Source organism: Mustela nivalis (assembly GCF_964662115.1).
Source record: "Mustela nivalis genome assembly, chromosome: 9".
In the NCBI taxonomy this organism is placed as follows: Eukaryota; Metazoa; Chordata; class Mammalia; order Carnivora; family Mustelidae; genus Mustela; species Mustela nivalis.
Genome location: NC_139028.1, coordinates 90,908,056 through 90,934,537, shown reverse-complemented (window position 1 = coordinate 90,934,537; position 26,482 = coordinate 90,908,056). Strand labels below are relative to the sequence as shown.

The following is a 26,482-nucleotide window of genomic DNA, read 5'->3' as shown; positions in this document are numbered from 1 at the left end:
CAAGGTGATCCCCTTTCCCATGACCCTGGGATCATGACGTGAGCCGAAGGCAGTCACTTAACCAACTGAGCCACTTAGGGGCCCCAGTAAACTAATTTTTAATACCCCTTTATCTTAGGAAGGTTGAGTCCTTTAACAAAGATATCAAGATACATCCAGGAAGAATCAAAATAACCTTCATCATCCACACTGAGAATTTATAACCACTCTCCCATCTTTTTCTTCTGCCATGGTTTCTGTGTATTTGTGTTTGTCCTGATAGTATATAAATCTTATACTTGGGGTTCTTTTTGACGAGGTTCTTTTTTCTTGCTTTTATAATTTTTTATAATTTTTTTTGCTTTTATATATATATAATATATATATATATATAATTTTTTTTCTCTTGTCATATACTTTTATCAGCCTTTTAGTTTGTCTGTTTTTGTTTGTATACATCATAAATCTTACCTTGGGGCCCATTTGGGCTGAACCTTCTCTTTATCTTCCCTTTTTTTTTTCTGTCTCTCTCTTTTTTTTTCTTTTTCTTTTCTTTTTTCTCTCATTTGGGTGGGGAATCCTGATTGCTAGAAGTGTTCCAGGGTGCACCTTGACTGCACCACGGTAGATACATCCATCTACATCCGTTCAGCCATCTCTCACCAAAATGACTAGGAGGAGGAATGCCCAACAGAAGAAAAATACAGAGGATGGGCCTTCTGCAACAGAGCTAATGGATATCAACATAGACAATATGTCGGAAAGAGAATTCAGGCTAACAATTACCCAGGCAATAGCTAGGCTGGAGAAAGCCATGGATGACCAAATGGAATTGATTAGGGCAGAACTGAAAGCCACCAGGGATGAGGTTCACAATGTTAGGGCAGAACTGAAAGCTACCAGGGATGATGTTCACAATGCTCTCAGTGAGTTCCAATCTAATCTAAATTCTCTAAAAGCTAGGGTAACTGAGACAGAAGATAGAATTAGTGATCTGGACGACAAACAGATAGAGAGAAAGGATCAGGAGGAAGCCGGGAACAAACAGCTTAGAAGCCATGAAAGAAAACAGAATCAGGGAAATAAATGATGCCATGAAACATTCCAACATCAGAATTATTGGAATCCCTGAAGGGGAGGAGAAAGAAAGAAGTCTAGAATATATAGTGGAACAAGTTCTTCATGAAAATTTTTGCAGTCTTGTGAATGGAATCAGTGTTCATGTACTAGAGGCAGAATGGTCTCCCCCCAAGATTATAGATTCCAAAAAAAATCAAGGCACCTGACAGTAAAATTGAGAAATCATAATTGTAGACACAATCTCTTGAAAACCGCTAGGACAAAGAGGCTCCTTACGTACAAAGGAAAGCCCATCAGAATAACATCAGACCTGTCCACAGAAACCTGGCAAGCCAGAAAGGACTGGCTAGATATATTCAGGGTACTAAATGAGAAGAACATGCAGCCAAGAATACTTTATCCAGCAAGACTGATATTCAAAATAGATGGAGAGATAAAGAGTTTCCAAGACTGGCAAGGCTTAAAAGAGTATGCGACCACCAAGCCGACACTGCAGGAAATATTAAGGGGGGTTCTGTAAAAGAGGAAAAATCCTCTAAGAATAGCATTGAACAGAAATATAGAGACAATCTACAGAAAGAAAGACTTCAAAGGTAACATGATGTCAATAAGAACGTATCTATCAATAATCACTCTCAATGTGAATGGCCTAAATATACCCATAAAATGACACAGGGTTGCAGATTGGATAAAACGACAGGACCCATCCATATGTTGTCTACAAGAGACCCATTTCGAACCTAAGGATACACAAAGACTGAAAGTGAAGGGATGGAGAAGCATCTTTCATGCCAATGTACCTCAAAAGAAGGCCGGGGTAGTGATTCTCATATCAGATAAATTAGATTTTAAACTAAAGACTGTAGTCAGAGATACAGAAGGACACTACATTATTCTTAAAGGGACTATCCACCAAGATGATCTAACAATTGTAAATATCTACACCCCCAATATGGGAGCAGCCAATTACACAAGAAAACTATTAATCAAGATAAAGAGTCATATTGATATGAATACATTAATAGTAGGAGATCTTAACATGCCTCTCTCAGTAATAGACAGATCATTGAAGCAGAAAATCAATAAAGAAACAAGAGCATTGAATGACACATTGGACCAGATGGACCTCATAGATCTGTACAGAACATTCCACCCTGAAACAACAGAATACTCATTCTTCTCAAGTGCACATGGAACCTTCTCAAGAATAGACCACAGACTGGGTCACAAATCAGGACTCAACTGATACCAAAAGACTGAGATTATTTCCTGCATATTCTTGGATCACAGTGCTTTGAAACTGGAGCTCAATCACAAGGAAAAGTTTGGAAGGAACTCAAACACCTGGAAGCTAAATACCACTTTGCTTAAGAATGCTTGGATCAACCAGGAGATAAAAGAAGAACTTAAACAATTCATGGAAACCAATGAGAATGAAGACACTTCGGTCCAAAACCGATGGGATACAGCAAAGGTGGTCCTAAGGGGGAAATACATGGTCATCCACGCCTCCCTCAAAAAAATTGAAAAATCCAGAATACACCAGCTGTTTCTATACCTTAAAGAACTGGAGAATCAACAACAAATCAAACCAACTCCACACATAAGATGGGAAATAATCAAGATTAGAACAGAGATCAATGAGGTAGAAACTAGAGATACAGTAGAACTTATCAATGAAACCAGAAGCTGGTTTTTTGAAAGAATCAATAAGATCGATAAACCATTGGCCACACTAATCCAAAAGAGAAGAGAGAAAGCTCAAGTTAATAAAATTATGAATGAAAAGGGAAAGATCACAACTAACACCAAGGAAGTAGAAACAATCATCAGAATTTATTATCAACAGTTATATTCCAATAAGCTAAGCAACCTAGATGAAATGGATGCATTCCTGGAAAACTATAAACTCCCAAAATTGAACCAGGATGAAATTGACAACCTGAATAGACTGATATCTAGTAACGAGATTGAAGCAGTGATCAAAAACCTCCCAAAAAACAAGAGCCCAGGACCTGACAGATTCCTTGGGGAATTCTTCCAAACTTTCAAAAAAGAAATAACATCTATTCTCCTGAAGCTGTTTCAAAAAATTGAAGCAGAAGGAAAACTTCCAGACTCTTTTTATGAAACCAGCATTACCCTGATCCCCAAACCAAAGACCCCACCAAAAAGGAGAATTTCAGACCAATATCCCTATTGAATATGGATGCTAAGATTCTCAACAAAATCCTAGCAAACAGGATCCAACAGCACATTAAAAAGATTATCCATCATGACCAGGTGGGATTCATCCCTGGGTTACAAGGATGGTTCAACATTCACAAATCAATCAATGTGATAGAACAAATCAGTAACAGAAGAGAGAAGAACCACATGGTCCTCTCAATGGATGCAGACCTTCAGTTTGTTTCTTGAGATTACGAGTCTTATTTATGGTTTGTCTCCCTCTCTGGTTGCATCTTGTGGTGATCAGTCTTTTTTTCAGGATCATGAGATTATAGAATTTTAGAGGTGGAAGTGACTTGAGATAATTTGTAATCCAACCCAAAACCCAGAGCTTTTAAGAGACTCGTACTCTGATCTTCCTAATCCTTGTCTAAATCTCTTCCATTAATATATCTAATAAATTAACTGGACTAATGCAGTCAACATAAAATTGGGCCAGACTGTAAAGGGTTAGATAGTAAAGTTTCTTTAAAGAAGTGAAATACAAAAGATAATAAAAGTCAAAGAACGAGACTTTCTTACTCCACTAAACTGTATTTAAGTACCTAACTATGCTGTCATTAACAAAGCTACTAATTTTTTTCCATATCAACCTAAATTGGTGATGATATTTTAGAAAAAATTTGAATGTTTTAAATCAATCTTTACATAAATAATCTGAGTCAACAGATTAGTTTACATTGAATCAATAATGTATGTTTTTTAGATGTTAGCGACAACATTTTTGTTGATTTCCTTATCAGATTACATAATAACTGATGAGTTAGCTCCTTGGCCTTTCATCTAAACTACTAGGGTATTAGGATGAGTGGAGATGAACCAGTGGAAGAGGGGTCGCAAATTCATTTTCTTTCAGGATTCGGGTAGTTTGCATGTGATATGGATAAGCTAGGAATTGTGTTGAACTGGAGAGCCTTTGTCTTCAGTTAAACTTGTATTTGCCATTCAGCTCCAAGAACGTGTTGCCATATAGAATAATGGGCTCTGTATTATCAGTTCTTCCAATTACTGAAGAGAAACGAGAAATCCAGACTTTAATATGAAATCTGTCAGATTGTAAAAGTAGAAAGTAGGTTGAAAGTTTTTAAACAAACTATATTTCTCAGGCAAATCATCTATACAATGGGGATAAAAGAGCTCTACCATAGAACTTTCACTTTTAAAATATGCATTCATTTGGTAATCTTTGAAAAACCATTACTCAATCTTGCCCTTTGAGAATTTGAAATTTAATTAACCATGCAAATGAATTACTATATTCTCATATAGTATATATTATGTGTGATAATAGAATTATGGAGAAAGTAGTATGGGAGTTCAGAGAAAGGATGCATTAGATTTATTAAATATATGAACAGAAGGAAATCTTAGAATTTCAAATTAGCAATAAATTAAAGCCAGAGGAAATTTGGGTATTCCAAAATAGCAATGATTTGCTAAGGAAATTGTGAAGGAAAACTGGGTATAGTTAATGGTATAATATGTGGTAAATAGCATTAAGCAGCATTTCAGTGCCCCATAAAATTGGTTATGCTATGAGTAGAATCATACCCCTTTATAATTATAATGATTTATAGAATATATATCTCTATATCATGGAAAACTGATAAAATGGGTGTGATCTACAATGCTGAAAGGTGACAGTATAATATACTTTTACTATATTAAGATTTTAATTTTCCTACATTATTATCTTTTTATTGGAACTTTTCATTTTTATCTTTCATTAGTTCTTTAAGCAGCTTTTAAAAGTTATTAATAAAAATCCTTACTGTCAATGAGAAAAATCTATTAAATTTGGTAAGAAAATCCCATCTGTAACTTCAATAAAGTATCTAAGAATATAGAATCTTAGAAGTGTTTATTTTTTATTATCTGCCTTAGGACTACAAGGATTTAAGTGTTTTTATAAAACAATAAAAGAAGAGTAATTTGATGGTTTATTTACTCTTTATAACCTTTAGAAAGTGTCATGCTTTTTAAAAAAATACTTGCTTCAGGCTGTAGTTTTACAAGATGTGCTGTGTATTGGTCAGGCCTCTTCAATTCTTGACCCTGAACAGATTCAGGGACATAGTACATACAGCAGGCACATGTCCAAGCAGCCAAAACTGTAACTGGATACTTCTGTTCTCCTTTTCAAACTCATAATCTACCTCCTACGAAATTGCGCAATTCAGTTTCTTACGTGGTCTAATAAAATACTAATCATTCTTTCAGATAATTTCTTAGTTTGATTAGCTACAAAGTATTCAAGATAAATATCATTAATATGCATGGAATAGCCTAAAAGTTCATATTTTAAAGAACCTCTTTCCTAATTGGTATTAAAGCTACTGTTTTCATATTACTCAACTTAGTCTATTATAAAGATTTCTGAAATAGAAAAATATTCTAAGAACATTCATAGCAATTCTTAATGCTTTTGTTTTTCTATACAACAAATATTTCTAGTTGTTATTTTGAAATGTTCTACAGAATATCAGAATGTATTTGTATATTTAAACTAGGTAATTTGATTTTAAATGTCTATCTTCTGTGGGATATGAAGATTAAATTCTGAGGTTCTTGAAGGAAAGGAGTGTATCATAACAATCCATACTGTCCTATGGCACCCAGAATCTTAAAGGTGATAAAATGGCATGTTTAAGAGGCTCTGGAGACAGATCATCTAGATTCAAATACTAGCTCTGCTCTGCTGTGTGCATTTTGGTGAGTTACCTGTTCTCTTGCTAACCTAGCATTTATAAGATGATGATAATAAGAGTACTTACCTTGAAAAATTATACCTATGATTGAATTAATACATAAAAGTGCTTAGAATATCTAAATCACAGTAAGATCACAGAACTCGTTTAACCAGGCCCATGTAAAGAAAGCAGTATCTTGCACATTTTCAATCCAGCCGTTTTGGGATTTGATAAGATGCATACATCTGTGAAATATAACCCTTATCAAGATATAAAGTGTTTCTGTCTACCTAGGCCAGTTCTACCCTTACTTCCTCCCCAGGAGGCAACCCTCTTTTGATTTTTTTCCACGGTCAATTAGTATTGTTTTTTCTGACATTTCATATAAATGGAATCATACATATGTACTCTTTTAGGTAAGGCTTCTTTCACTCAGCGTGATGTTTTAAATTCATCCATTTTGTTGTGTCTGTCAGCATACAGATTAAGTGTACATCTATATATTTCATTTTCTCTGGGGTGATTATAAATTATATTGTGTTTTTAATTTTTTTTCTGCATTTTTATTGTTACTGTATAGAACCAGGATAGTTTGGGTGTTGATGATGTATCCTGAGACTTTGTTGAACTCAGTTATTAGTTCTGGTAGATTTTTTATAGATTCTTTGGGGTTTTCCATGTATACAACCATGTCCTGTACAAATAGAGACAGTTTATTTCTGTGTGATTTGTTTCCTTCCTCCTTTTTTTTTTTCTCCTCTCTTTCTCTTCTCGTTCCTTTTTTCCTTTCTTTGCCTTTCCATCCATCCAGTCTTTTACCATTAAATATGATGTTAAGTATAGTGTTTTTCACTATAAAATGAGGACATTTTATGAAATTGAGGTAATTCTCTCTCCAAACTGGCTGAGAGTTTTTATTATAAAGGAGTGTTGGGTTTTGTCAGTTGTCTTTTCCCTGTTAATTATGATGGTCATGTGATTTTTCTTTAGCATATTCATATGGTGAGATATATCAACTTAATATTGTTGTTAAATCAGCCTTATATATCTAGAATAAATTCTACTTGGTGATGGTGTATAACATTTTATACATTGCTGGATTCCATTAGCTGATATGTTGTTGAAGATTTTTCCATCAAAACTTGTGAGAGGTATTGGTCTTAGTTTTCTTTTTTTTTCTTTTGGTACTGTCTTTGTCTAGTTTTGGTGTCATAGTACACAGGCCTTATGAGTTATGATGTGTTCCTTCCTCTTTCTGGAAAAGACTGTGTAAAATGGTGTTAATTCTTTATATGTTTGGTAGAATTATCTAAAGGTGAAACCATGGGGCCTGGACATTTATTTTTTGGGGAGCTTTTTAACTAGTGGTAATAGGGCTATTTGGATTGTCCGTATCACCTTGGATGAGGTTTGGTAGTTTGGGGTTTTGAAGAATTAGTCCATTTTTGTAAGTTGTCAAATTTATAAGGATAAAATTGTAGCATTCCCTTATTAACTTTTTAATGGTTGCAGTATCTTTGTACATTGTTTCTTTTAGCTCTTAGAGTGTATTTAAATTGTCCATGTAAAGTCTTTGTCTAGTAAGTGCCTTGTCTGCACTTGCTCCAGTTCTTTTTAACTTTTTTTTTTGCCCGGTGGCGGGGGGCGCGCGGGGGTGCTGTGTATGGATCACACTTTGTTTCTTTGTATGCTTGGTATTTTTTGTTGAGAACTGGATATGGACATTTTGAATATGTGGCAACTCTGGAAATCAGATATTCTCCCTCCCCAGGGTTGTTTGTTGTCATTGTTTAGTAATTTTTCTGAAAAAATTTTGTGAAGTCTGCTGTTTCTGTCATGTGTGGCCACCGAAGTCATTGTGCTCTTAATTTAATGATCAGCTAGGGCTTTGTTTGGCAGAGATTTCCTTAAATACCAGGAGCCAAAAGAAAAAAAAAGCAATTCCCAGGTTTTACAGAGGGACTCTCTCTATGTTTGTTGGGGAATACCTTCAACACTATATATAGGTACTTTTCAAGTCTTCCTGTTGAATTTTTTTTAATTTAATTTAATTTTTTCAGTGTTCCAGGATTCACTGTTTATGCACCACACCCAGTGCTCCATACATACATGATCTCCTTAATACCCAGCGCCAGGCTCACCCCACCTCCCCAACCCGCCTCCCCTCCAGAACCCTCAGTTTGTTTCTTAGTCTGTTGAATTTTTTAACAGAAGTTTCAGATTTTTCTAGTGATACCTTGTATTTATGGTGTCGGCTCTTTTAGGAGTGTTATATGATTTTAAACAAAATCAAAGGATTTTTGTAAATAACTCCTTCCTGCTTGGCTTTGGGCCTTGTTTCTTGACTTTGGGTCTTCCCTTTGTGCCTTTGCAGTCTTTGCAGGTGATCTTCCTGTTCTTTTTATTTGATGCTTGTTTGTCTGGTCGTGGCTGTGGGGTGGGGGAATTCGGGTATTCTCTGACTTTATTAAGCTTCAATTCTTAGGCGAAACTCTGTCTAAGGCTGAGGTCCTCACAAAAGTTCTGTTCCTTCTTTTGTTTTTAATGCTGGGCCTACTGTATTCCTGCTGTTGTTCTGTGCCACCCCCGACCCCATTGAGCTGTTATTTTATTTTCCTAGCCTGCTTCCAGCTGTAGTGGCTTTCCACAGGAGCTCTCATGCTGTAGTTTTTATTGCCCCTCCCCCTGTAGATTAGGTTCTTGTTCCTTAAGGGAGATGAGGAAGACTGTTCTGTCTAGGTATCATGGTCCCTTTCTCAGCTGTGGAAAGTTTCCGCTAGTGTTCTTAAGGATCATTTTTGTTGCCCTTTCCCTTACAGATGAAGATTCTTCGTCTGTAGGGAAAATAGGGAAAATAGGTTGTGGTGCTCTCCTCTTCCCCAGCCAGTACTACAGGGGAGAGCTTCTCAGGTTGTTGGATTCTTCCCGTCATTCCCAGTAAGCACTTGGTGGACTTCCTGGAGGAAAACAACTGGTAAAAAGTATAAAACCTCCTTGTTTCTGGGGCTCCTGGGAATTCACATTCTTACTCTAGTCCGTGTTCTGCCTTTAGCAATTTATTAAGAACTTTCAGCTGAGTTTCTCTTTTCCCTGCAGGAGAGAATTATCCAGAGTTTGGATTAATTGAATGATCTGGGACCTCAGTTCTCTGATGGGTTTGTCTATTTAGTTTGCAATTTTTCCAGATTTTTTCTTGTTGTAAGCATGAGAGGATGCTCTTTTTATCTCTCTAGAAAGAGAAGAAATGTAAAGTTTTAAAGTCCTAATTTTTCTAGCATTTTTCTTTTTTATTTAGGAAGCAGAAACTCAATATGAAGAGCAGATTGGGAAAATTATCATGGAGACACAAGAACTTAAATGGCAAAAAGTGAGTGTTTTTTTTTTTAAGATTTACCCTAGAGAGAGTGAGCACACACTGGAGTGCACGTGAGTGGTGGGGGAGGAGTAGAGGGGAGAGAAACTCAAGCAGACTCCTCTGAGCGTGGAGCTGATGTGGGGCTCAGTCTCCTCATCCTGAGATCAGGACCTACGCCTAAATCAAGAGTTGGATGCTTAATGAATGGAACCACCCAGGTAACCCCAAAGCGAGTATTTTTAATTTTTATTTCAGATTAGTCTTTTTAACATCTATTTAAAGAGGTATTCTAATCCTTAATTGCAGTTTGAATTTTAAAATTTCCTAAACATGTTTAGGGATTATGCATCATTTTAAACAAAGTCTCAAGAGAATTCTGACTAAAATTGTTTTAATAACATTTGGGCCTCCAGAACACTAAGAATGAAATTTTTCCCCAAGATTTCTGATAATAATGCTGAAAACGACTATGATCTATTTAATGTTTGGGAAACACATTGTGTATTATAAAGGAGTCAAAATATTTTCCAAGAAGTGAAACCTCTTTATTTTCCCAGGCTCTTATTACATACTGTAACCAAATATTTAAAAACAGTGACAACAACAACAACCCAGTATCAGAGGGACACCTGGTTGGCTTTGTCAGTAGAGCCTGTGACTCTTGGTCCCGGAGTCATGGTTCAAGCCCCATGCTGCATGTGGAGACTGCTAAAAACAAACAAACAAAAAAAAACCACGAGTATCATCAGATCCGATTCTCTTTCTGGCCTTATTTATATAGAAGCGTTTTTGATGTGCTTCTGTCTTTCTACCAAATAATTTTAATAGCTAAAAATTGAAATCTTAGTTATGATGGCACCCCTTCTTTTAACTATTTGGTAGTATTGAAATAGGATGTTGGAGGTGACATATCAGAATCAGAATTCAAGTGACAGAGGATAGCTCAAACTAGAAATGATGGGAATTTTGAGACCAGACAGGTACAAAAGGAGTAAACTAGAGTTGGATTTTATGAGGCACAGGTCTCAAACTTCTCTGCAGAAAGAAAAAGCAGATAAACACCAAGTACAAACTGGAACTCCAAGCAAATTTCAAAGTATGAAGTCAACAGTATAAAGTTATCCATATCCTTAAATTAATCAGTGTGTTTAATACAATCCAATACCAGGAATGTGTTTTGCTGTACCTAAGCTGTTCTAAGGTTTATGTGGAAATAAATGTACAAGAGTGTCTGGGAAATTTTTGAAAAAGAACAGAACAAAATAGCTATGCTAGTTTTTATTTTTTTTAAATTTTTATTTAATGATTTTATTTATTTATTTGACAGAGAGAGAACACAAGTAGGCAGTGAGGCAGCCAGAGAGAGAGGTAGAAGCAGGCTCCTGCTGAGCAGAGAGCCCAATGCGGGGCTTGACCCCAGGACCCTGGGATCATGACTTGAGCCAAAGGCAGAGGCTTTAACCCACTGAGCCACCCAGGTGCCCCATTATGCTAGTTTTGAAATATATTCTTATGAACTGTAGTAATTAAGGTAGCTTGGTGTAGCTTACACAATAGAGTCTAGAAATAGATCCAAATCACAATATAAATTAGTGAATGATAAAGATGGCATTTTTTTATTTTGGCAAAATTCCAAACTTTTTTGGGAATTTTTATGTCCTTTTGAGCTAAAGCAGAGTAAGTAGTTAAATGGAATCAGTGAATCTCCTCATCTTTAGAACAATAAAACTTGCCCATGTATTCTATAAGAGTGCAGTTACAGAGAAATTCAAGTTCCTTAAGGTTCCTCAGTAAACCCCTGAGGCATAGAGCTATCCAAGTAAATTGTTGACTTTCCCAGGACAAAACGGGTCATACCTTCTTGATCTAAAGGGACATTATGGGAAACAGAACGTATATTTACAGTGATAAAATACATAAAGATGAAACAGTATTTGGGCACAGTACTACAAAGAATTGGGGCCATGGTTATTTTATTTATTTTTCTTGAACAGATCTTTATCTTTACCCATTGGGTTTCTTGACTGGGAAACAACAGTGTTTGAAGACTGGTATAAAATGTGATTGAGCCTTTCTCTATTAGGCTTTTAGACTATTGGCTCTAGTTCTTAACTTCTGGTTTTAAGAGATATTATATGAAGTTAGGTAGAGGTTTGCTGCTAATATCAGTAAGACATTTTGCCAACAAAGAATGCTACTTCAAAGAGATCTTAATTTGGTCATATGCAAAGGTACCAGTAAGTCAGTAACTAAATTAGCTGTGATCTGATTACAATAGAAAAATCCTCAGGGATCTAAACAAAATCAGGGAAGAATTTAATTTTGCAGTTCTGTTTACATAGTAGATTCCTTTCTCTTATGCTAATGGGTGCAGTGTCAAAAAGGGGAAAATAATATGTCTCACTTGAGGATCCAAGGATAACAGTTGGAGGCTGAAACAGTGGGGAGTATCTCTGGATTATTAGAGATATTCACTATCTGAGTAGCTCAGTGACTCTGAGGAAAAGGTTATGTGATGATGGCAGGATTTATGGTATAAGTAAAGTATTTGCAAAGTTTCTTTTAATATTTAGAGAAATTTCTCTTTGCAAGTTTGAGGATAAAATGAGAACTTGGGGGCATGATTTGCCTTCAGCAGTATCATTGATTTGCCCACTTGATTTTTTTCCCCTTCATTTTTCTTATCTAGTTCAGAAAAGTGTTTCCCCTGTGCCCCCACCCTTTTTAAATAATAAATATCTACAAGTGTCTCTACCAAGAGGCTCACTACTTTAGTGCTTGATGACTAGAGTGGGAGCATTACATTAAGTTGTTTTATCTGTAAGGCCTCCAGTTTATTCTGCTTTTGTTCAAAGGCTTTTTGAACATCTGGATTTGAGATCTCGTAATGGGGCTATTTCCCATTCCAGTTTTTGTTGCATATTAAATCTCCTATTTCTAGGTTTAAGGCTGGTCACAAAAAGTAAGGAGGAAGCTAGAGGTCACATTTACTTGAGAATGTACTCCTCAGAGAACCTATCCCTGAGGTCTTCAATAAATTCTTTCCTTGCTTACAGGAATGGATTAGAGTCTAATTTATTTTCACAGAAAACTGGACAATAGGTTCTGAAAGATTTTATCCAACATCTACAGCCTTTCTAAACCTGTCTGCCTTCCTGTGCATTTTGCGATTTCCTGTCATTCCTGGGATCTTTTCACTTTGCTTTTTCTATTCATTTTTTTTTTATTTGAGATTATGAACCATTGGTTCAGATCTGGGAATTGGTATTACTACTTTTTAAAATAAGTTATAAGAATTAGGGGCGCCTGGGTGGCTCAGTGGGTTAAGCCGCTGCCTTCGGCTCAGGTCATGATCTCAGCGTCCTGGGATCGAGCCCCACATCGGGCTCTCTGCTCCACAGGGAGCCTGCTTCCCTTTCTCTCTCTCTCTGCCTGCCTCTCTGCCTACTTGTGATCTCTGTCTGTCAAATAAATAAATAAAATCTTTAAAAAAAAATAAAATAAAATAAGTTATAAGAATTAAAATTCTTTTAAAGTTTATTTTGTATTTTTAATATTCTTTATGCCCAGCACAGGGCTTAAACTCACACTCTGGAGTCCAAGAATCCCATGCTGTTCAGACTGAGCCAGCCAGGCACCCCAAGAATTAAAATATTTTAAAATAATTGCTAACTTCAGGAAAAATAAGAAGCTCTGTTAGGTAGAAATGTAATTACAGTATATTATATGGGTGAGCAGTGAATAAACATTGCATAGTCATGATAGTATAAATACTGAAGATTGTTTTAAGTCACAGTTTTTATGTAACTCTTTTGGAAGAATAGAGAGAGCAGATGTTAGGTTATACAAGAAAGCCAAACTCCAACTATCATAATAGAAGTCAGATAAAATTTTTAAGTTGGTAAATCAACATATATTTAGAAACCTGGAATCAAATAACAAACATTCAAAGTGGTTCCCACTTTTAGATCTAATTTCTGTTTAATTGTGAAAATTATTCACTAAACATAGGAAAAAAAAGTTTGAAGTCATCTTGAATCTGAAGAACAGAACACACAGCTTCTATTAAAGAAGGGGAGAAGAGAAGAAAAAAAAATGGAATCATATATGTGGATTTTAAAAAATGCCTTATGGTGGTTTTGATTTTATAAAAAAATTTGATGAATTTAAAGAATTGTATCCTCTGAACATTTGTGCTTAGATAATAAAATGGGTTTCTTTGGAAACTAAAAGACTGTAGGCGTCTTATATACTAAGACTATTAATTTTGATAACTTTTGATGAAATATTTTCTTGAAGAAAGCTTTGGACTCAGCCACGGTCAGAGTGTGTGTGTGTGTATGTGTGTGTGTGATTAAAAATTTATTTATTTGAGAGAGTGAGAGTGTGTGCAAGCAGGGTGAGGGGAGAGGCAGAGAGAGAATTTCAAGCAGACTTAGCATGGGTGAGCCCTGAGTGGGGTTTGATCCCATGACTCTGAGATCATGACCTGAGCCCGCTATCAAGAGTTGGACACAGGGTGCCTGGGTGGTTCAGTTGTTAAGCATCTGCATTTGGCTCAGGTCATGATTCCAGAGTCCTGATTTCGAGCCCCACATCAGGCTCCCTCCTCAACGGGAAGCCTCCTTCTCCCATTCCCACTCCCCCTGCTTGTACTCCCTCTCTTGCTGTCTCTCTCTCTCTCTCTGTCAAATAAATTAATTAATAAATCTTAAAAAAAAAATAGTTGAACAAAGGACTGAGCCACCTAGGCACCCTGAACCATGTTTAGAGTTTAAAATTTTAAAGACATGTGTTTTATCATGAAGAAGAAACTGAAAGAATAATTATTGTATGCTGATCCATGATAGGTGGGGAAAAAAAATCATAGAATTGGTTTAAAGTTGCATTTCAAGAGCATTCAATAATGCATGCAATAAATGTTTGACTTTTATTTAAATTATGAACCTAATTAAAAGTTAAAACTGAAAGGTGCTCAAATTTGTTTTAATTAAATTTTCATAATTTTAAAAATAGGAAACTCTTCAGAATCAAAAGGAAACATTAGCAAAGCAACACAAAGAAGCAATGGCAGCTTTTAAAAAGCAGGTAATTTTATAAAGATAGATAAACACCACGGGTTCAAATATTTATCCACCCCCCCCCATTTGAATATTAGGCATACTCACTGAAGACAAAAAGAGTGTTAATGGAAGCAGGAGATAAAGTTATTTTGAATCACAAATAACATGTAGTAGAATGAGTGAGTTAAGGGGAGAAATTGGGAAAACTGTTTTCTTGAAGATGTATTTCCATCTGTTCTAAATAAATTAGGTTATTGATGTGTGCCTTCTTGTTCTTTCTCTTCCTTCTCCCCTTTCTCTCTTTGATTAGAGTATCCTAGGATCCTGCCTTTTCTGCTTTCCTCCTTTACCCAAGCCAGAAATAGAACACTGATGAAAAGTGGAGATGAAAGGAGGGAGATGTGAAGGATGAGGAAATGTGACTGTCATGTGCTGAGGCCTTCATGAATTCTGTCAGCAGCTAAGAGCAGAGAAAGCACACACACACACACACACACGCACACACACACGTATATAGGATTTAAAAAATGAATAACAACTCTCTCAGTTATTTTGAGTTCTTTAGTCCCTCAAATTTCTCTTCAGTCCCTCATTAGAAACTGTAAGTGTAAGAAATTGGCTCATGAAAAATATTCTCAAGAAATTTTTTCCTTATAGTCATTCCAGCATCACCCTCTTTTTTTCTTTTCTTTCCCTCTTTTTTGTCTTTTTCTCCATACAAGTGTGTATATTTAGAAAGAGAAATGCAGGGGCGCCTGGGTGGCTCAGTGGGTTAAGCCGCTGCCTTCGGCTCAGGTCATGATCTCAGAGTCCTGGGATCGAGTCCCGCATCGGGCTCTCTGCTCAGCGGAGAGCCTGCTTCCCTCTCTCTCTCTCTGCCTGCCTCTCCATCTACTTGTGATTTCTCTCTGTCAAATAAATAAATAAAATCTTAAAAAAAAAAATAAATAAATAAATAAAAAAAAAAAAAAAAAAAAAGAAAGAGAAATGCATAGGGCCCCTGGGTGGCTCAGTGGGTTAAGCCTCTGCCTTAGGCTCAGGTCCTGGGATCGAGTCCTGCATTGGACTCTGCTCAGCGGAGAGCCTGCTTCCCCTCTCTCTCTGCTTGCCCCTCTGCCTACTTGTGATCTCTCTTTCTGTGTCAAATAGATAAGTAAAATCTTAAAAAAAAAAGGAGAGAGAGAAATGCATAAAAAGAAATGCACCTCTATAAGTTAAATCACTAGTTGGTTGAGGTTATTTGTAGTTCACAATATAGTGTGGATTTACTTAAGCAGATGATAAACTTTCTTCCTTTTAATATGAGATTAGCCTCAGACCTCAAAATTATGGGAATTTTAATTGAACACTAAGGAAGCAGAAGCCAAATATACCACATAGTATTGTCTAGGAGAGGGCAAGTCCATGTCTCTCTTGTTCACAAGGGACTTTGGGCAAAACAAGAATATCTGGGTATCTAAAGGGTAATGGAGAAAGTGCTCTTGGGCTCTTCTCTACTCCCCCACCTTGGTTTGTTTCCTTTCCTCCCCTCCTCTCCCAGCTCTTCTCCTTTTCCTGATTGTTGAATGTGAATTAGGGATGTGGTGAGAAGTTCCAAAGAAAAATTTGACTTCTTGACAATTTTACCCAGTATCCTTGTGTTTCTTAGACTATATTATTAGTTTCTTGGGCATGTTGACCCTAGTTACTGTCTTAAAATATCACTGTTTATTTATGAGTCAGCTACATGCATCTTTTAAAAAGATTTTAGAAAATACTGTCAATGCTAATACAAATGCTACTAATTGCATAAAAGTGTGCCTTCAGAAAATGTTATGTGTTATTAAAGAGTAGTTGGCAAACTATTGAAACATTTAAGAAAAAAAACTTGTGGGAGGAAAGACTAAATTTTTAAGCATGATTGGTATCCCTAATCATGTGATTAAATTATTCATTTCTTTTGGTGACTAGCTTTTTTGCCCCCTTTCATACCTTTTGTTATTTTATTTTCTCAATATAAAGGTAGCACATTCACATTGTATTAAGTTCAAGTAGTACAGACATGTAAAATATTTTTATAGGGTCACTGACCAGTGTAAATCACTGCTAACAGTTTACTGACCTGTATTTTAATTTTTAAAATTGTTTATTAGTTGCAAATGAAGATGTGTGCCTTGGAAGAAGAAAAGGTATTTATTAATTTTTTAATAAGCTAAAGATTAGTTAAGTGCATTTAATTACCAATTGTTCGCAATGAAAAGGAGGATTAGCACTAGATTAATGGAGCCTGTTAATTGCTTAAAATCTTAGAAATTAAAAAGAGCCAAGGAAATCATGTTACCCCTGTCATTTTACAGTGGGTAATACTGAAACCTAACAAGATTAAAAATGACTTGCTGAAGCTGAAGCTCTCATTCTAAAATGGCAAATTTGGGACTAGATCCCAGATCTCTTCAGCCCCCAAATTAATGTTTTTTCTATTCTACTGTAAAATTTCTATTGAGTATATTTTTAGTGCTTTTTTAGTATAACTACCTGTTTAAATAAACATTGAATGATTTGCATCTGGATGCAGACGAGTTGGAAAGAAGATACAACTCTGAACTAGAAATTCACCTAGTAGTAAATATTTTCTCTAATTATTTAATAGTTAATACATGTTTTTATTGTATTAATGAATGTACTATTTACAAAGCCCTTTTAAATAATTCTTTCATATCTTTATAAGACAAATATACTTGTAACTTATTAGAATATATTTATTCTAGCTATGTGAATTAGGTAATTAGATAATTATATAGTGTCCATAAACTCTCAGGAATGCTCTGTTGATAAAATGATTATTGTGCAGTAAAGCCTCTGTAAATACTATCATGCACTGAAGCCTCCATAAATCTTTGTTATAATATTATCGTGATAAAATGATTTGTTATAATTTTCATTTCATGGTATGTGTCATCTTATAAAGGCCTTATCGTAAGTTTATATTTTGAAGTCATCAGGAATGTAAGTTGTGCAGATCCATGTTTAAAGCTGTGAAGTGTTAGTTTTAAAGTAGAGGTTTTGGTTTTTGAGCTTTTGTATTTTCCCTATTATACTATCATTTACATTGGAAAGTACTGAAGTATAGTTTTTTTTTACTTGAAGGGAAAATACCAACTTGCTACAGAAATAAAAGAAAAAGAAATAGAAGGATTGAAGGAAACACTAAAAGCATTACAGGTAAAGTAACTTAGTATTGCTTAAAAAAGTAATTTGGCATTTTAGCATTGTATTAGTAAAAACTGTCCACTAAACATGTACGTTAGCAAAACAAAGTTGACAAGCATTCATATATCATGTAACTTTGTAATTTTTTCCTGAAAGGCTTGAATTTCAAATTAGGATTTTTTCTCTTATTTTATTTTATTTGTTTGTTTATTCATTTATTTAAGTTTTATTTTATTTTATTTTTTCAGTGTTCCAAGATTCACTGTTCATGAACCACCCTCAGTGCTCTATGCAATATGTGCCCTCCTTAATACCCACCACCAGGCTCATCCAGCCCCCTACCACCGTCCCCTCCAAAACCCGCAGTTTGTTTCTCAGAGTCCAGTCTCTCGTGGTTTATCTCCCCCTCTGATTTCCCCCAACTCACTTCTCCTCTCCATCTCCCAATGTCCCCTGTGTTCTGCCTTATGCGCCACAAATATGTGAAACCATATGATAATTGACTCTCTCTGCTTGACTTATTTCACTCAGTATAATCTCCTCCAGCCCTGTCCATGTTGACACAAAAGTTGGGTATTCATCCTTTCTGATGGAGGTATAATACTTCATTGTATATATGGACCATATCTTCCTTATCCATTCATCTGTTGAAGGGCATCTTGGCTCTTTCCACAGTTTGGTGACTGTGGCCACTGCTGCTATGAACATTGGGGTACAGATGGCCCCTCTTTTCACTACATCTGTATCTTTGGGGTAAATACCCAGTAGACAGACACATGAAAAGATGTTCACCATCATTTCATCTTTCTTCCATTTGGCAGGTTATATGTTTCTAAGAATTTATCCATTTCTACCAGGTTAACCAATTTTTTGGTGTGTAGTTTTTATTTCTGAGGCATCCACTGTAATGTCTCCTTCCATTTCTGACATTACTGATTGGAATCTTCTTTCTCTTTGGTAGTCTAGTTAAGGGTTAGTAGATTTCATTTATTCTTTCAAAACATAACTCTTAGTTTTATCGATTTTTTTTCCTATTGTTTTTCTGTTTATCATTTAATTTATTTCTGTTCTATCTTTATTATTTCCTTTTGCTGATTTTTGTGTTAGCTTTTTCTCTTTTTTCCTACTTCTTTGAGATGTAAGATTAGATTGTTTATTTGCAATATGTCTTTTTAAAATGTAGGCATTAATCCTTATAAAATTACCCATCAATACTGCTTTTGCTGAATCCCAGAAGTTGTGTTACCTTGTGTTATTGTTTTTATGTGTCTAGAGATACTTTAAAAATTCCCTCTTTTTGGACACAGTGATTGTTCAAGAGTGGTGTTTAATTTCCAAATACTTGTGAATTTTCCTATTTTCTTATTGTTATTGATCCTTGTTTATTACACTGTAGGCAGAAAAGATACTTGGAATGATTTTGATCTTTTTAAATTTGTTAAGACTTATTTTGTGACCTAACATTATCCATCCTGGAGAATGTTTCATGTGTATTCTTCTGATGTAGGGTGAAGAGTTCTGTGTTTATCTGTTAGGTCCATTTGATCCATAGTGAGGTTTAAGTCAGCTGTTGCTTGATAGATTTTCTGTCTGGATGTTTTGTACATTATTATTAAGTGAGGCATTAATGTCTCTTACTGTTACTGTATTTCTGCCAATTTCTCTCTTCAGATCTCTTGATATTTGCTTTATATATTTAGGTGCTCTGATGTTGGGTGCTTATACAGCTGTTATAGCTTCCTGTTGAACTGACTCCTTTGCATTATATCATGATCTTTTTTTTTTTTTTTTTTTTTTTGGTCTCCACAGGCAGATTTTTGACCTGAAGTCTATTTTGTCTCATATAAGTATAGTCACTTGTGCTTTATTTTTAGTTACTATCTGGTATATCTCTTTCATCTCTGTACTTTCAGCCTATTTGTGTCCTTAAATATAAAGTGAGTATCTTGTAGATAATATAATAGTCCCCCTTTATCAATGGGGAGTATGTTTCAAGATCCCCAGTGGATGCCTGAAACCATGGATCATACTGAACCCTAAATACACTGTTTTTTCCCTATACATAAGTACCTATGGTAAAGTAATTTGAGTACAGTAAGAGATTAACAATAATAACTAATAATAAAATAAAACAATTATAAACAATATATTGTAATAAATGTTATATGAATGTGATCTTTTTCTTTTTTTTCTCTCTTTCTTCAAATATTTTATTATACTAAACTCAACCTTCAGGTTACCTGGGTGGCTTAGTCAGCTAAGCATCCGACTTTTTGATTTTGGCTCAGGTCATAATCTCAGGGTCTTGAGATGGAGGCTCTGCATTCAGAAGGGAGTCTGCTTAAAGATTCTCTCCCTCCCTCTCCCCCTGTTCTCTTTCTCTCTCAAATAAATATTTTTTTAAAAATAAAACTCACCCTTCTTCTTGTGATGGTGTGAGATGATAAAATGTATGTGATGAGATGAAGTGAGGTGAATGATGTGGTGTTAGATACATCAGAAGGAGAATCATTTGCTTCTGAATTGCATTTGACCATGGGTAATTGAAACCATGGAAAGTGAAACCACAGATAACCAGGAACAGCTGTATATCACTTCATATTTTTTTTTTTCTTAATCCTGTCACTATGTCTTTTGGTTGGAATGTTAAATACATTTATACGTAAAGTAATTATTGGTAGGTGTGGAATTACTGTTGTCATTTTGTAAATTGTCTTCTGTTCTGTGGTAATTTTGTGCATCGCTTGTCTGCCTTTGTTATTTGATGTTTTTGTAGTGATTTTCTTGATTTTTTTCTCTTTAGCTTTTGTATATGTATTATGGGTTTTTATCTTTACGGTTATCTGAAGTCTTGAATAAAATATCTTGTAGTTATAATAGTTTAAAGTTGACAGCAGCTTTAATTGCATACAAAAGCACTATAGTTTGCCCCCTCAACTTTGTGTTCTTATGGACAGTGTTTGCATCTTTTTATATTGTATATTCATTAATACATTTTTATTTCCTAGTTTTTATATAAGGGTTAAAAGGAATTTATATACTACCGATTCAGTCTTGAATTTCTCTTTGTGTATATTTGTGTATATACTTTATAAATGAGTATTCTATTTTCATATGCTTTTTTCATTGCTGTTTGGAATGTTTTTGTTTCAATTTGAAGAATTGAACCTTAATTATTTTTTATAAGAAAAGTCAAGTGGTAACTGATTCTGTTAGTTTTTGTTTGTTTGGGAAAGACTTTCTCTTTCATTTTTTAAATGATAATTTTGTTAGGTATGATATTCTTGATTGGCAGATTTTTCTTTTGATACTTGGAATATATTGTCCCACTCTCTTCTGGCATGCAGCTTTCTGCTGAGAAGTCCACAGATAATCTTATTGGAGTTTCTTTAAATTTGGTGAATTGGATTTCTCTTGCTACTGTCAGAAGTCTCTTTTTTCCCCCTTGATTTGACAACTTGATTATAATGTGTCTTGGTGTATTCTTCTTTTGGTTCATTCTGTTTGTGGTCCTCTGAGTCTTATGAATCTGGATGTCCATTTCCCTCCCAAGATTTGGGAAGTTTTCAGCCATTATTTCTTTGAGTAAGCTTTCTTCTGTCTCTTTTATTTTTCTCCTTTGGGACTCTCATGATGCTTATATTGATTCCTTTGATGCTGTTTTATAAATTTTTTAGGCTTTCTTCACCCTCTTTCACTTGTTTTTCTTCTCTGATTGAATAATTTCAAATGATCTGTCTTTGAGTTCACTGGTTCTTCTATTCAATTCAGTGTGGCCTTAAGGCTCTCTCTTCCATTTTTTCAGTGCATTCACCACATTCTTCATCTCTACATTTTTTTTGTTGTTGTTGTTCTTTAAAAAAATTTCTCCATTAAAAAGGTACTCTTTCCCCTTGTAATCAGAGTATTTTGTAAGGAAATACTTTGAAATTATGTAAATATTCTGTTTCTCACCAAACTTTTCCTATATTCATTTATTTGTTTTTATCAGTATAGATTCATAGTTTTTTTAATGGATTAAAATCTGTGACTATCACTTATTTTGGTGCTCAAATTATCCTTGATTTGGCTAGTGAGAGTCCATAAAGCTGATTACGGAGTCCTTTGGATATGTCTTCATTCTTTCAGCATTTTCCTGCTTTTAGAGGATAGCAAAATATTCCAGGATCATTTTGTAATTTACCTGTCCTTGCACTGGAATGAATCATTTCACCATGTTGCCCTGGTTCCTTTTAGTGGAAAATAGTATATAGAAGCAAAGATCTGGGCACTGTTATACTCATTGCTATTGATACATCACTGCTCTCAGACTTTCTTGGTGGACAGAGATCTATGTATGTATTTACATACACAGAAATATAATTTAGATTTATGTTTATAATTTATAATGTTTATTTCTAACAACCTATATATAAAAAACCATGAAATGTATATAAAAAACCATGAAATCACATTACTTCCAATTTTTATTTTTTAAAGACTGTTTATTTATTTGACAATGGAGCAGGAGCCTGATGCAGGGCTCAATCCCAGGACCCTGGGATCATGACCCAAGCCAAAGGCAGACACCCAGTGTCTGAGCCATCCATGCACCCCTACCTCCAATTTTAATATGAAACCGTGAGGCTATTAATTTTAGTTTATTTCCTTTCTGTGTTTATACATTTCTTTCCTTTTACAGTGAGAAATGTGACATTCTTTATCCTTAATATATTTACTTCTATGATAAACTACCCTGTATACAACCAGTTTATCAATTTGCCATGACTTCCTTCCTAACATGGATGCCCTCTTTTCCCTGCTTGGACTCTGACACCATGAATTTGGTTGCCCTTTTTCAGGGTTGCCTCCTCACCTTACTCCACTTCTTTTTAATTTTTTTTTTTTTAATTACAGTATAGTTAACAGTGTTATATTAGTTTCAGGTGTACAGTGTGATTCAGCAATTCCATACATCGCTCAGTGCTCTTTATGACAGATGCTCTCCATAATCACTATCACCTGCTTCACCCAGCTCCCCATCCACCTCCCATCTGGTAACCATATGTTTATTCTCTATAGTTAAGAGTCTGTTTCATGGTTTGCCTACCTCTCTCTTTCTCTTTTTAAATTTTGCTCATTTATTTTGTTTCTTAAATTTCACATATTAAGTGAGATGATATAGTATTTGTCTTTCCCTGACTGATTTATTTTGCTTAGCATTATACACTCTAGTTCCAACTGTGTCATTGCAAATGGCAAGATTTCTTTTTTTTTTATAGCAGAATAATATTCCATAGTATGTGGAATATTTGAGATCTGTATATCTATTTGTCTATCTATAGATCTATCTATCTATCTCACATCTTCTTTATCCGTTCATCTGTTGATGGGCATGGGCTGCTTCCATAGTTTGGTTATTGTAAATAATGCTGCTATAAACATAGGGATGCATGTATCCTTCTGAATTAGTGTTTTTGTATTTTGGGGGTAAATGCCCAGTAGTGTGATTGCTGGATCATACAGTTCTTTTTAATTTTTGAGGAAACTCCATACTGTTTTCCACAGTGGCTGTACCAGTTTGCATTCTCATCAACAGTGCATGAGTGCTCTCTTTTGTCCACAACTTCCCCAACATTTGTTGTTTCTTGTGTTTTTGATTTCAGACATTCTAACAAGTGTGAGGTGATATCTTCAGTGTAGTTTTGACTGGCCTTTTCCCCACAATGAGTGATGTGGAACATCTTTTCATGTATCTGTTGGCCATCTATATGTCATCTTTGGAGAAATGTCTTTCATGTCTTCTGCCTTTTTAAAAATTGGATTATTCATTTTGGGGGTGTTGAGTTTTATAAGTTCTTTATATGTTTTGGATACTAACCCTTTATTGCCTATGTCATTTGCAAATATCTTCTCCTATTCCATAAACTGCCTTTAAGTTTTGTTGATTGTTTCCTTTGCTGTGCAGAAGACTTTTATTTTGATGTAGTTTCAATAGTTTATTTTTCCTTTTATTTCCCTTGCCTTGGGGGACATATCCAGAAAAATACTGCCACAGCTCATGTCAGAGACATTACTGCCTGTGGTCTAGTCTAGGGTTTTTATGATCTCAGGTCTCACATTATGTCTTTAATCCATTCTGAGTCTCTTTTTGTGTATGGTGTAAGAAAGTGGTCCAGTTTTCTCAATACCATTTGTTGAAGAGACTGTCAACAGTTGGATATTCTCTCCTGCTTTGTTGAAGATTAATTGACCATATAGTTGTGGGTTTATTTCTTGGTTTTTTATTCTGTTCCACTGATCTATGTGTCTATTTATGTGCCAGTACCATACTGTTTTCATTACTACAGCTTTGTAATATAACTTGAAGTCCAGAATTCTGTTGCCTCCAGCAATTTGCTTTTCCTTTTACAAAGTTGTTTTGGCTGTTCAGGGATTCAGGGTCTTTCGTGGTTCCATGCAGATTTTAGAATTGTTGGTTCTAGTTCTGTGAAAACTGCTGTTGGCATATGGATAGGGATTACATGAAATGTGTAGATTGTTTGGGGTAACACAAACATTTTAACAATATTTGTTCTTCCAATCCGTGTGCAGGGCAGGTCTTTCTATTTCTTTGTGTCACCTTCAATTCCATTCATCAGGTTTTTTTTTGTTTTGTTTTTGTTTTTAAGATTTATTTATTTATTTGTCAGAGAGAGAGAGAGATCACAAGTAGGCAGAAAGGCAGTCAGAAGCAGAGAGAGAAGCAGGATCTCTGCTGAGAAAGGAGCCGGATACGGAACTCAATCCCAGGACCCTAGGATCATGACCTGAGCTGAAGGCAGACGCTTAACCGACTGAGCCACCCAGGCATCCCTCATCAGTGTTTTATAGTTTTCAGAGTATAAGTCTTTCATTTTTTGGGTTAGGTTTGTTCCTTGGTGTCTTATTTTTTGTGCAATTTTAAGTGGGTTTGTTTTCTAGTTTCTCTTTCTGCTACTTCATTATGGGTGTATAGGAATGCAACAGATCTTTGCACATTGATTTTGTATCCTGCAACTTTATTGAATCCATTTATCAGTTTTAGTGGTTTTTGGTGGAGTCCTTTAGGTTTTCTTTTTCTTTTCTTTAGTAATCTTTACTCCCAATATGGGGCTCAAACTTAAGACCCCGAGATCAAGAGTTTTCTAGCCCCTCAGGTTTAATACCATATTAATTAATATTAAATAATATTATTTAATATAATATTGAATATTGTTAATATTATATTAAATAATATATTATATATTAAATAATATTAATGCCATATTAATACCATATTAATCTTCAAAAGTACCTTTCTCAGCTTCTCACTCCCACAGTCGATTTCCCTCCTTCTCATTGGGATCCTCTTTTCCTCATTCAGGCCTGATACCCTGTTCTGGAATGCTGCCACCCTGACCCTTTCCACCCTTCCCCATGGACACCTATCTTAGCCTACTCTGGCCTGTGGAGTTAGGACTAAATAGTTCAGGAAGGGGAAAAGATTAAATATTTTTAAACATAGTTTGGTGGACTTTATTCCCAAATAACATAAAACCAGTTAATAGAAAATTAATGGGAAAATAAGGCTTGCTGTAAAGAAATGCATTTCTTAGTCTGTTTTTTAAAAATATTTCACAAAGTAAGGGATACTATAATAGGAAGATATTTATACTTTTTCTTTGAAATAGTCTTCTATACTTAATAAATTAATTAGTGCCAGTATAGTTTTTTTTTCCTGTGTCAGAGAGATGTTTTATACTATAATCTACTTCTGTGTAATTTTAGAATTAAAAAAATCATTATGTTTAATAGCCTCCATAAAAAGATTTCATGTCAGTCTAGTTGTATTACTTTGAAATTCTACTTATGTTTCATAGGAATGTCACTACGTGGTAGCTTTTTAAGTTGAGAAATGTTCTAGAGATGCTGATAAAATGTAGCTGTGAATCATGATTCAGAAATAATTAAATGCAGAGGTGTTAATGTTTGGAGAGCAAACAGTGACTTGAGAGAATTTTGGTAAATTTGCTTTAGATGTATTAGTTTTACCTGTGGCAAATGGTAGCTATGTTAGTGAAGGTTCTGCAGTGAAACAGAGCCAATGCACATTCTACTTTACTCATTCCACTGCCTCAAATGCTGATGTCATCCAGAAACACTCTCGCAGACACACCAAGAAATAATGTTTAATCGGGGCATCTTTTGTTCCAGTCAAGTTGCCACATAAAATTAAATATTATAGGAGCAGATAATAAATTCAGGATTAGAGTGAAAGTGTTCTGAAGTTTGTTTTCCTCTTATTTTTCTAGATGACATCTGCTCTTTTACTTTTCTTTTGTCTGTATGCTTTGAAAAATACTCTGATCTCATACCATCTCATGTCTTTCAGATGGGATCTATGTGCAAAGGACTTGCAAATATGTATCTCCAGCCCCAAATCCTGCCTGGATTTACATGAAATTCGATATATTCAAAACCAGGAACACGATTTTTTTGCTTTAAAAAATATCCGCCTCCTGAAAACTTCTTTGTTTATTCTTGCCTCATTAGTTATGGCTTCCTTTTTTCATTTTGCACTTTTTTTCAGCATTCTTCTCAAACAATATCCAGAATCAGACAACATCTCACTACATTCATTATTAAAATCATCGTCCTCTTTCATCTGGATTAGGACAGTAGCTTATTAAGTGGTTTTCCTGCTTCCACCTGTGTTCTTTGTTAGTGTTAACAGAGTGACCTTTTAAAAAAGCACGTCAGGGGGCACCTGGGTGGCTCAGTGGGTTAGGCCACAGCCTTCGGCTCAGGTCATGATCTCAGGGTCCTGGGATCGAGTCCCACATCGGTCTCTCTGCTCAGCGGGGAACCTGCTTCTCTCTCTCTCTCTCTCTGCCTGCCTCTCTGCCTACTTGTGATCT

General features: G+C 35.2%; 1 protein-coding gene across 6 annotated transcripts in view; it reads left to right on the top strand.

Moving 5' to 3' along the window:
* CCDC73 (coiled-coil domain containing 73) overlaps positions 1-26,482 on the top strand; it is a 140,086-nt gene that overhangs the window by 39,039 nt on the left and 74,565 nt on the right. For 5 of the 6 annotated variants that reach the window (XM_082748903.1, XM_082748901.1, XM_082748905.1 and 2 more), the window contains exons 3-6: positions 9,274-9,345; positions 14,350-14,421; positions 16,529-16,564; positions 17,523-17,597. In XM_082748903.1, the coding sequence (XP_082605029.1) occupies positions 9,274-9,345; positions 14,350-14,421; positions 16,529-16,564; positions 17,523-17,597 (255 nt within the window). The remainder of the gene's footprint in view (positions 1-9,273; positions 9,346-14,349; positions 14,422-16,528; positions 16,565-17,522; positions 17,598-26,482) is intronic. The other variant, XM_082748904.1, reaches the window with a different exon arrangement.